The 12,876-nt window shown below is 35.3% G+C and overlaps 2 protein-coding genes across 2 annotated transcripts in view; both read right to left on the bottom strand.

Annotated features, from left to right (window-relative positions):
- LOC136817659 (neuroblast differentiation-associated protein AHNAK-like) overlaps window positions 1-12,876 on the bottom strand; it is a 301,580-nt gene that overhangs the window by 270,121 nt on the left and 18,583 nt on the right.
- LOC136817658 (protein boule-like) lies at window positions 9,939-12,726 on the bottom strand. The gene is made up of 4 exons (XM_067073983.1): window positions 12,401-12,726; window positions 10,971-11,495; window positions 10,543-10,682; window positions 9,939-10,253 (listed from the first exon to the last, which is right to left on the bottom strand). Exons 1-4 carry the CDS (start codon window positions 12,639-12,641, stop codon window positions 10,185-10,187), a joined length of 975 nt encoding a protein of 324 aa, XP_066930084.1. The 5' UTR covers window positions 12,642-12,726; the 3' UTR covers window positions 9,939-10,184.

The following is a 12,876-nucleotide window of genomic DNA, read 5'->3' on the forward strand; positions in this document are numbered from 1 at the left end:
AGCTCGCAACCCTAGTACCCCCCCCCCTGGGTATATAGTATATGATGTTTAATATAGACTCCCGGTCCATTCGACAAGGTATCGTGGTTCAGTTGAGCACAATAACCAAACGCAAAAATAATTTTTGCTTCCTCTGCCTGAAGAAAGAATGGGTTTGAACAAATTTTCAACAGAAAAGTGTTTTAATCGCAGAAAATCACTCGACGACCTCGATGATCTCCGAATACGAAAAATTAGAATCACTGCCTATAATTTAGCCTATAATTGGCCCCGAGACTCTTGCCAATATAGATAGGAATATAAATTGTTTCGAATAACTGAAAGTTCGAAGTTTCGAAGTTAATTGAGAATGTTATTGCCTGAGTTGGGTAAGCAGATCCAAGGGGAACGCCTGTAAAGTGACTTTTATCAAAATATATTTCTAAAACAAAAATAAAAAGTACAAAATTTAATTTATAAATCATGAAACAAAAAATTTGTTGCACATTGGAATTAGTGTTTATTTATTATATACTTACTGTAACTTATCTCATTTGTGTGCCATTAGGCTAGGCTAGCTAGAATAGGCTATATTTATTCATTTATTTTATTTTAGTATGTTAGGCACACCTGGTTTCCATGGCCTCATTTTCAGTATCATGTCACAGTGTGAACTCAGTCTATTTAAGGCCTCACTTCAGTCAAACCTCAGAGCTACTATTTCGTGTCATGTCATGCTGACTGACCATAATGGCATCATAATTCATAAGGCTCTAACTTTAAAGTAATTCAATGTGTCAATGTCAACTTCAACTCAAGTCAATCAATAGTCAATTCATTCACAGTATTCTTATATTGGCTACCTGGTAGACTTCATTTTTTGTTCTTGTTCTTTGGCAGCCATCTTGTTTTTGCTTTCAGGCAGCCATTTTGTTTTGTTCTTTCAGTTCACACTGATAGATTAGGGCCTTGCCTTGACATGATTCATAGGTTTAGTATTTCATTCAAGCCCTTATTTTCATTTAAGAACTTAACTTTTTCAATCAGACTTATACTTTTTTCATTGAATTCAGACATTTCATTTTTTGAACTTAGACTTATTTTTTTATAAACACAATACTCATAGACCTTTGTTATTTATTTCTACAGTTTGAACACATCAACAAAATATCAATCAAAGATTAAAAGTTACAAACAGCGTCATTTCCTGTAACGCCACAACGCCATCTCACTTAAAATAACCGAATTATTCGATATTCGATTAAGTCAGAGTAGAGGTTCGAATAACCGGGAGTCTAACTGTACGGGGGTATTTCATTTTTAATTTTTAATTTTGCAATTTCGTATGTGCTCCAGAGCTACTAAGTTGTATCACTACTTTTGATTTTACTGATGATGGACGTGATACAACCCTGAGTATTGGAATTATAAAAGAGCGACACAGAATTTATCGGTAGTTCGGAAATCAGAATTAGAAAGTCAGTTTTCAGAGGTCTGTTCTGCACTTCTGCACAAAAGCCAGCCTTAGATTGCAGGGTTTGAATTATAGTATGAATAGTATCGAAAGTGTTTACTACTGGTATGTCTCTTGGTTGGTTAATGCTTCTGTCCACTCGTTTCCGTCGTCGCTTTGGCGTGAATACGAGGACCCAAACGGTACATTTATACTATTATAGAGCTCGATAGTGAAGCGCCCTCGACTTTCGACGTGATGGCGTAATCAAAAATCTGCAGGTGGCTTCTCCCAGTCTCTTTTGCGTCGAGAGTGCTTTCTTTACTTTGGGGGAAATTAGGAACATCAACCCCGTCGATCGGCTAGGATTACCCACCCTGGAAATGCAGAGGGTGTACAGAATCTAGATTGGACTGTCCATGCTACAAAAAATTTTTCTTCTGTCATGAACTTCGATGCCTCTTGACTTCAAAGTAACCAGTACTTTTTGCCGAAACTCTACCCTGAGTATCAGATGTTGAGTTTTCAAAGAATATAATCAACCTCTGAAGACCAATAATAGAAATTTTATCGCGCATGTGTCGATCTAATCAATTGTAGAAAAAATCAAAGATGAAGAGCAAATATTATCATATTTAATATCTAGCAGACTGTATCCGACTGTATCAATATGCAGTTTACTATTCACAAATTCCCCAGAAACCTCCAAGTGTAATTGAAATGAGTTTCTTTCAAAAGAAATTTTCTACGTGATTCCCAAATGTATATATAACAGTAATTACTAAACCATTAATTATGGAAATGTTACTTTAATTGAATCGAAATAATAGGCAAGGGTGTTTTTCCACTGACAGATTAGAGAAGGATAATCCGAAGTCGTTAACTCGACAACAAAAGAATCAATTAAATAAATCACGATTATGTTGGAAACACAAACTCTATCCATTGAAAGTTAAACCAAATTGAAATATCGTTAATCTCCCATTGTTTTATTCGTGAAATTTTGCGTAGCAACTATTTAATAACTCTTCCTCAGTAACCGAAAACTTGTCTTTGGAAGCCTGTTATGACAGTTCTGTGACAAAAATGGAGAATGTTTTAACAATGTACGCAGCAAGTAAAGTTTTTCAAGGCAATAGAGAAAGGCGTCGGCGAAATTTTTTACAAAACTTGTACTTTTACTACAGACGTAGTAAACTGAAAACCCAACTGATATTATTTCTTCTCTCCTCAAGAATGGCTCAAAGGAGATATTGGATGACCTGTTATGATCAAAACTGGTTTAGGAATCTTTGGGCGATACGAAATAATCAAATTGCTGCTGAATTATTTAAAAAGGAATTCCGTGTTAGTCCACAAACATTTCAAGAAATCATTAACATAGTAACACGGCCCATGATACGACAGAACACAATGTTACGTGACGCCATTCCTCTTGAAAAACGGGTTGCAGTTGCTATTTGGCGTTTATCTACTGGTAATAGTTACAGAGTAGTGGCAAAAGCCTTCGGAGTCGGAATTAAGAGTGTACATGTGATATTGTTAGAATTTTGCTACACCCTAAAAATAATGTCTGGACATTATATAAGGTTTCCCACTACAGAAGTTGAAACCTCATTGGAAATTCTCAAGTTCAAGAATATGACTGGCACTGTCATTCCCCAAGTGGTGGGGTGCATTGATGGAACACACATAGAAATTACATGCCCATCAATTCCAAACAAAGACGATTACTTTTGTAGGAAACAGTATTATTCAATAAATACACAAGCAGTTGTTGGGGGAAACTTATGTTCTTAGATGTGGCTACTGGATTTCCGGGCTGTATGCACGATGCAAGAGTTTTACGTAACACCTCATTATTCCACAATGCAAACAACGGTTCTATTCTGAATGAACCGTCATGTCAAGTAATTGGATATACAGTGAAACCGTTTTTATTGGGTGATAGTGCATATCAACCTTTGCAATGGATAGTTAAACCATACACGCGTCACAGACAACTAACACGTGAAGAAAGAAAGTACAACAGGATTATTTCTCAAAGCAGATCAGTTGTCGAACGAGGTTTTGGAATGCTTAAAGTCAGATGGAGATGTCTTTTAAAGGCACTAGAGCAAGGAATTCAACACATTCCGGCTATTATTACGGCATGCTGTGTCCTACATAACATATGTCAGAAAAACAATGAAGAACTTGATCAAGATGATAATGTGTTATTGCAACAAATAATTAGAGACTTGAGGAATCGTAATCCTCAATATGTTAACCCAATAAATAATTTACAAACATCCGATCAACAAAGAGATCTCCTAACCCGATATTTAGATACATTTTAGTTCTATATCCTATAGTTTATTCCAAAAGTTCTGGCAGTCCACACATTTTGGTCAATTCCTCTTGAAGGAAAAAGATATAATCAAAAGTAATACCTCGTTGAAAAGATAATTCTGAGTGGAAGATTAGAAACTTTTAAAAATTTTCGAAAGATCCAAAAGTGAAAATGAAAAACGAAGAAGAAAAAAATGAAGATTCTTTCTACTTGTTTAAAATATTTCAATTTATCTTTTTCTGAAACTTGGAACTTCGCTGATTTCAAATATGTATTCCGATTTTTCACATCTTTCTTCGATCAAACGCTACAGCTCTCTGCAAAGTAGGCTTAAAACGGTCAAAAATGGGCAAAAACAGGCTAAATGGACCCACTTCGGAGAACTGTAGCTTTTGGTCAAAGAAAGATAAGACAAATCTGAATACATATTCGAAATCAGCGAAGTTCGAAGTTTCAGAAAAATATAAATTGAAATATTTTAAACAAGTAGAAAAAATCATGAGGCTCATCTCAATTTATGTAATTCTTATAAAAAATAAAATGTGTATAGTCCGTAGAGGTTGGGAACTGAAGGTACCCACGGGATAACTTTTTTGTTTGACAGAGGCTACCTTAAGGGGTTTCCGGTCAAATCTAAGTTTATAGATCGTTTCGTCGAATTTACAATTTCGTTACCAAAATAAATCCTCGCCAAATTTAGAAATTTCATTATCTCGCCGAAATAAATTCCACATGCGTAAGCCGTAGGCAGAAAAGTTGTGATTTTTTTCTGAAGTGCAAAACCTCTATGGTAAAGAAGGGGTTTAGGTAGAAAACTTATAAGATGGTAACTTCTCACCTTTTTGATTAATGCCAACTTGGAAAACATAAGGCAGTCTGTGCGGATCACGGTCACTTAAAACTTCATCGAATACCTCATAATAGGGACTCGTTTGAAGATCTCCCCCAGTTTGATGGTTGTTATGCTCTTTGGCCTTGTTGTATGCTTGTTGTATGCTTCCTTTAAGTTTTTAATTTTTGTTCGGCATTGCTGAGCTGTCTTAATTTTCGGTCCACTTTGGCTTATTGATTGTGCTATGTTGTTGTAAAATGCGTCATTCAAGATTTTACCGTAGTTGTTTCTCCACATTGACACCAACATGTCGGATTCTCCGGCGGTCCAGGTACAGCGTTCGCCCTGATGTGGTTCTTGCTGCCGTTCCTGCCTTTTCTGAGAATTCATTTGTTGACCTTGTGTATTCAGTTGTTGAAAAAATGTTTGGTTGGGAGCCTGATGCCTGTGACTTCCAATTAGTTGTGGATAAGAATGATTGTACACCCACTCTTCAAAAGAAGGAGGTCGAATATAGCCATATTTTTGATGAAAGTATACCAAAAAATCTTGATATGCTGCTCTTTGATCCATCTTCGAACATATGCATACATATGACACTTCAGTGAAAGAAATTGTCCTATTTATTGCTAATCCACTAAAACTTGCTCAGGGGCATGTATGAAGTTACAAAAGATTTTACGATCAAAGCCTGATGTTGATGTGGGAATTAAAGCCCTCCTCTGAAAAGAAACCATTATCGTGTTGCATGCTTCTTTTCATTTCTTTTTACGAACTATAGAATTAACCTTTTCACAGTTTAACAACTATTTCATTAAGTATATTAGCTTGATTTTGTCAGTGGAAAAACACCCTATGTTATGATTCTTTATCACTGACTCTTTTTGAAAAGCATTGGTTGCTTATTCACTACGCTAGATGGATAAGTGGTTCTCATCAACGGTCCTTTTCATAAATTTCTAAGGGTTGTAAAAAATATACAATGAAGATTCGTGCTTAACATCAGATTTTGATCGCTTCATATCAGCATTCCAGATTTAACGTCAAAAATTGGTCATTAAGCCTTTTGTTCTCCAAGAGAGGGGCAGACCTCTCTTGGCTTAATAATTAATTGATTAAGCGAAAAAGGCAGCATAAATAAATTGGTTGCCATAAAAGTAGCAGAATGTGCAGTGGGATTCTTTTGTAAAAAAATGGTGTTTATATGGGAAAAGTGTTTTCTTTCCCGATAGAGTTGAAGCAAAGATTTATTATACACTGGATAAACGACTCATAAAACGATGGAAAGCGATCATTGTATTTTCATTGTTTCAGAAAACAATTGATGTTCTAGCTTTGTCCGCAAAGGACAACTGTCATGGCGACTCGAAGATGTCTGATTTTTAAAAATGTTTATCAGTCTTATTTTTAAAAAGTTCTCTAGCTCTTTCTTTTTGTACATTTGCAGAAAAAAAATTGAAAGTAAGGCTAGCATTCCGAGTTGGATACATTTGTGAAATTTAATGTGAGAAAAACATCATTAGACAAGAAATTCAGACAAAATGCTTATAGTGACACGAAATTTTCAATTGGAAGTATCTTTCCAACACTGTCCCCAGAAGAGCTGAAATTAACATACATAAGACTTGAGTGTCTTGGCTCCACTGTGGTATGAAAATCCTTTGGAGGCACGTGGTGGCAAAGTGGTTTTTTTGAGGTTGAAGTTTGAAAATTTCCGGTGTCAACATTAAATTTCTTATACACAACACGTCTTTTGCATCTTTCTCACAGCTTGAAACGTCATAACGACTTATAATTAGCAATTAAGTGGAAGAATCTGACTCTCACAGGAAAGTTTTAAGTCCCTTTTGGGAATTGGATGAGTGATTTTCGATAAGAAATGCAATAAAAATGCTTCGAAAAATCATTTAATGAGGGAAGGAGAGTGAACAATACTACCATTACTGCGGACATAGCTAGTTACACGAGAAATTGGCAAAAATCTGTTGCTTGTATATCCAGTGTATAATAAATCCTTGGTTGAAGAGCAAACTTTCATCTGTATTGATTTGAGTGTGATTTTTTTCGTGCCTTGCGTGCCTCGTGCCCTTCGTGCCTTTTGAAAAAAAGTTCGTGCCTTTCGAAAAAAAGTTCGTGCCTTTCGAAAAAAAGTTCGTACCTTTCGAACAAAGGTTCGTGCCTTTTGAAAAAAAGTTCGTGCCTTTGAAAAAAAAGTTCGTGCCTTTTGAAAAAAAGTTCGTGCCTTTTGAAAAAAAGTTCGTGCTCTTTGGAAAAAAGTTCGTGCCTTTCGAAAAAAAGTTCGTGCCTTTGAAAAAAAAGTTCGTGCCTTTTGTTTTGAAAAAAAGTTCGTGCCTTTCGAAAAAAAATTCGGCTCTTCACAAAACACTGATTTCAGCGCCCCTCTTTCCCCTTTTTACCTAACAAACAAACGGCAGTTTTTAGCCCTATAAAATGGAGATATGTCGAAAAAATGTTTGCGCTTCGCTTTTTTTCCCTAAGGGGCACCAAATTGCCAATTTTACTATTTTGTTTGCCTCCCCGCAGTGTTTGGCAAGCCCGGGGGGGGGGGTACTAGGGTTGGCGAATGAGGGGTATGTGCGGACGGGACCTCCGAAAACCGACCCTTTAGAGAGACTGATTTTTGCTGAAAAGGTGACCCTTAGGTTAGAGAGACTTTTTGAATTTTTTTTTCGATTTTTGAAAAAGTCATACCCTTAGAGAGACTTTATTATTACAATTTTTTTTTGATCATACCCTTAGAGCACTGACCGTTATATATCACTGGACAAAGCAATATCCATCATCTTTGATCAAAGTTTTTTGGGAATTGGTACCCAAAGAAGAAGAATCCATTGCAATGTTAAAAATTAACGTCTAACGTCGCTACATCATCAAAAGAATTTGAGGAAAAGTAGACCTAGCGCTCTCGATGCATTTACACCAAATAACTCCGATCAAAGATTTTGCTTGGCTGGGATTGAGAAGCTTGGTCCAGGGTATATAAAGGTCAGTGCCTTAGAGAGACTTTATTACAATTATTTACAATCGATCAGAAATTTTATGCTGGTTAAGAAAAAGGTCAGAACCATGGTCTGAAAATTTCGTTATCAAGAGATACGAAGTACTTACGTTTTCTAAGTTTTGAAAACGAAAGTACTTCAAAGCTCAAGATAGCAAAATTTTTAGACCATGGTTCTGACCTTTTTCTTAATCGGCATAAAATTCTGATCGATTGGTATATAATATGCAGGGTTTTAAGCTCAAAAAACATTTTGTTTAGGCTAGCAGAGCCTAAGAGCCCATGTGACGAAAGAAAATTTTGAATCCACCATTATGGATTTCAAAATTCATGTAGGAAAAAAACTTTTACTGAATTTTATTATTTGAAGAGTAGGCAAGACCCTCCGAAAATTTCAAGTAAATTAAGTAAGCCAATCAAATGTTACAGCCACGCAAATCTGGAACCAAAAGTAGTCATTTCAAAAAATCGAAATCGAAAGTGCTTCATAACTTTAGATAGCAAAATTTTCAGACCATGGTTCTGACATTTTTCTTAATCAGCATAAAATTTGTGATCGATTGGTATATAATATGTCTATGTTTAAAGTTAATAAAAATTTTTTTTCAAGCAAGAGGGCTAAAAAGGGTTGAAAATCTAAAATCCGCCATTATGGAAATTTGTGCCTGATCCAAATAACGCCACACACGTTTTCTGACTCTTCAAGGACTATACTTTCATGATCAAAAGTAAAAATGACTATACGCCGATGTGCATACGAGACCTAACTCAGCCCCTAGAGTTCACAGAAAATGTTCATTAGAAGGCTGTAATTCTAAATCCCTTGATATGCGAGTTGATGATTTTTAATAGGGTTGTAAACGCTTTGACAACTGTTTTGGGAGTCAGTAATGCTTTCCTATCAATTTTTTTTGTTTCAGCTGATCGATTTTCGCCAGACAGTCTCAGTGAAAAACCACCCAAGTTGTGTTTTCAACGACGGGAATAAAAATGTCAACTTTGAACTTAATCCAAGATCTTGGATGGTCGTCATGGTTACTTTTCTCTGCGTTGATTGCGCGCTGAATAAAATCTCGATTGGTCGGCACGGGTTAATTTATGATTTTGGCCTGTGCTTTTCGAGGTACCGAAACTCTTGGATAGGAAATGAAACCACTTATTTCTCATCAAGAACACGTGACCCGTGTGTTTATTAAAAGGTTGAAGATTACTCTCTAGCCCCTCAAACTTTGTTACCCTGGCCCAAAAAAATGAAAAATAAAAATTTTCAAAAATATTTAATCAGGGAACAAATTTTAACCAAATCCGACCATTTTTGAAGTGTTCATGCTGCCCCAAAGTCTACAGACAGACATTCTCAGATTCTAGCTCAACTGAAGTTAAGAGTAAATAGGAATCAAAATTAATTCGCGAGAACATGATATTTTTTTGAAAAATTTTGTTGATTATACCATGTCATCATATCCATGTTTGCTTGATTAAGGAATTAACTCAAGTTGTAAGTTTTTTTTGGGGATTTTTAATCCGCTGTTTTTTTTGTTTGTTTTTTTTGAATTGAACAATAGAATAATTAAGATGAATAAATAATTGATGAATAAATATTGAATGAAAATAAATTATGAATTTAAACCAATAATAAGGATAAACAAATTTATATAGTTTTCTTGAACATTAGAATTGGAATATTTTAGAAACCAATATATATATCTATAAAAAATAATATGATAATATAAGGATTATATATTAAAAAATAAGAATGTTATGTCTACAAATTTTATCATTTTCAGGTAAATAATTACAATTAAAAAAATCAAAAGTAAAAATTAATAACAACAAAGTACTTTAAAAGCGCTTATTATTTTTCAGAGTGATTTATGTAAGATTTAATGGCTCAAAAGTAATGCTATGACGGACACACAACGAAAATAAAAACACAAAAACTAAACGAAAACATGGGACAAGAATGAGGCTAAGGGAAATCCTTGACCGTGAAGAGAAAAAAACCGATATATGAAACAGTTTTTGATAAAATATAATTCCGCGTCGTTTATATATATATTAGATAAAAATATTTTTTTGGTGTAAGTTACATAATAATGATAAATAAAATAAGAAATAAATTATATTATAAGAAGAATTTTGTGACTATTTACAATAAGTTAAGATTTGTTCAGTTAAATTTGGTATGAAAAGCAGTCTTATGGCCATTCCTAAAATTCAGAGACACAGAGACACAACGGAAAAGAATCTTATCGAAGTTGTAAAAGGATTCCAAAAATGTATAAGTAGCTTTCCACATATGATAAATGTTTTAAATTGAGACAAACAACACAAACACAAACAAAAAGCGGACAAAACTATTCAGAGAGTTTAGGAACGGCCGTAGATACAAAAATTGATACAAAATAATTGTTTATTGGGAATGAAAAGTGTTAATTACGTTCATTTTTACACTGTATGAAGGATTGAATTAAATATAAATAAATATGCCACCCGAACCTCGTTTAGATTTAAGAAGATCTCACTTGTTTCGTAGGCCTACACAACCGTACCAATCTCTCCAAACACTTCACTGGATCTGTCTTGTTTGAGGAACAAAGGATACAACTGGGTTGTGGTATACAATAGCTTCTGGAGTCTGTAAAATGAAAAAATAATCATGGTTAAATAACAACCAGAAAAAATACAAATCTAATCGTTTCCAAAATCAATGAAACTGTGAGACAGGGTTAAGTACAACCCAACAATTTGGTAGCGAATAATTCAACAAGTTTTAATTATTTCAGCTATCAACGAATGCTTTCTTTAATTTAAACCTCTGTAATTCGAGCTAATTTCTCATTAATCGATTAAATTGTAGTGACAAAATCGTCGCCAATCAATAAAATTACGCTTTGATGAAGAGATAATTTCACAATTCTACTTACACTCATTGATTGTTGAGTTGATTGCATATCGACATAGTTCATATTCGGTACAATCGCATCATCATTCATGGAGATCGGAGATTGTGAGATCTGCATTCCGGAAACCTTCTCCACCAAAGTGTTCATATTTGGACCGTTACCTACAAAATAAGTAAAGAAGAATCTTAGTAAACTCGTGGTATAGTAAACTCGAAGCACAATAGCAACAAAATTTATAGTTACCCTAAAGGCAGTTAAGACCTAATCAAAATTAAAGTTTTGGCCGAGGTTATTTCAAGATTTTGAAAGTTTTCTTTCTCAGCTTACAAAGAAGCAACGTTTTAAGAAAACTTAGGGCTTACTTGTGTGCACAGTAGAAGTGGGAGAGTAAAAGACAAAAGACAAAAAAGACAAATCCCAAAAGCTACCTTAAGTAAGAAGTTACTTACTTTGATACATGCATGGTGTTGATGGGCTTGGTGAGTTTCCAGGTTCGCTGGTTACAACAGAGAAAACAACTGGTGTTCCATAATTCTGTCCCATTGGAGTACCAAAGTTTTGTTGAGGTATCGGTGTTGTGAAACTTTGTTGAACTGGTGTCGCATATTGCTGTTGTTGCATTGGGCTCGTGTAAGCTGGTTGACCTGTCACTGGTGCGTACGATTGGGAGACTGGTTGCGGCGATGGATAGCTTGGTGGGTTAGGTGATTGATGTACAACTTGAACTGGAGATACGATTTGTGGTTGTTGCATGACCTGTTGTTGTGGAACACAGGTGGCCCAGAAGACAGCTCCATCTTGAGTGTAATACGCTTGCGGTTGTTGATATTGGGGTGTTGGCAAAAGATAGAATCGCTTCTTTCGGATGCGTGCTGGTCCAATGGCAAGTTCGATCTCATCATTGTACTTTATACGCTCCATCTCTTTGACTTTATCAGCTACACTTTGACTATCGAATGTGATGAAACCATAACCTGAAACATGATGTGAAAATTTTGTTAAGAAGACTCTTTCGTAGCTTTTAAAGGTTATCAAATAGTAAAGCAACAATATTTGATTTGATTGTTTGAAGTTTTAGAAGAAAAAAAAATTTCTTCTTTAAAATGGCAATAATTTTTTTTGGCTCGACAGGTTTTAAGGTAGGGTCGGTCGGGTGACGCCAAACCAACAATTTTTTAAGTCCAGCCGAGCGACCGTAGTGCAGTGGTAGAGCATCCGGCTACGGTTCGCAAGGTTGTGGGTTCAACCCCCAGCCGGGTCATACCAAAGATTCCCAAAATGGTACTTGATGCCTCTCTGCTTGATGCTCAGCAACTAAGAGAAGGATCAAGGGTAAGTGGAGAAATCCAGGGAGAAAGAGTGGCGCCCTCCCCTACCTTCTGGTAGATAGCTATCGAAAGAGGAGCCTTCGGGTTGCCTCCGACTGCGGTCGCAGACTTACTTAAGTCCAGCCTTACACATTTTTATATGAACAAACTATATAAAAACATAAGTAAGTCTTCGATAGCCAAAATGTTAAGACTTCGCAGACTCTAAAACACCCGATTTCTTAAGAAAATGGACAAAAAAATACTCAAATAATGGCAAAAATAAGAACATGTTTAGAAAATTTTCAAGCTTAAAACTCAAAAGTTCAGAACATCTGAATAGAAGGCATCAAAAATTTTGGATGTTCTTATAAAAAATAATCCCTAAAAACTCTCTTGAATGTCTCACAAAATCCCAAAAATACTGAAAATCTTGTAGTTACCAAATTCATGCGAAAAATCCTAGGAAATCCTATACTAACAAACCAAACGGAATTTTAATCGCATACAACATTTAACTATGAATCTGAGACTAATTTAGCAAGAGTGAAATAAGAGAAAGTTTTTGATACCTTTACTGTATCCATATCGGTCTGCAACGATCCTGCATTCCAGCACTTTCCCATAATCTTCAAAAAAGACGAACAAATCATCTGCGGTGGCTTCTCTCGGGAAACCTTTCACAAAAACACGGTTTGGAATTTCTACATCTCCTGGTTTCATTTTTGGAACGTAAGATTCCTTGATTTCTTCTTCTTGAGGAAGTTGTTCTTCAACTGCACCAGTCATAGGTTTCTCATCTGGTGGATTCATGGTTGGTGTGATGTGTAAGATAGGATGTTATAACAAACTAAAACTTCTTGGTGTCCTTCAAAGACTTATCAACGAGAATTCGAAATTAACTGTTAAATATTTAAACTTTTTAACGAAATACAACATGAGCCTGCAAGCTGACTTCAAAAGTTTTTTCTCAAATTTAAACTAGAGTCTATTGCTGTGTGTTGACTGTCGAACGTAGATTTCTGAACTGCGTTGAAATTCGAATGTT

Source organism: Clytia hemisphaerica, unplaced genomic scaffold, assembly GCF_902728285.1.
Source record: "Clytia hemisphaerica strain Z4C2 unplaced genomic scaffold, Clytia hemisphaerica genome assembly, whole genome shotgun sequence".
NCBI classification, from domain to species: Eukaryota; Metazoa; Cnidaria; class Hydrozoa; order Leptothecata; family Clytiidae; genus Clytia; species Clytia hemisphaerica.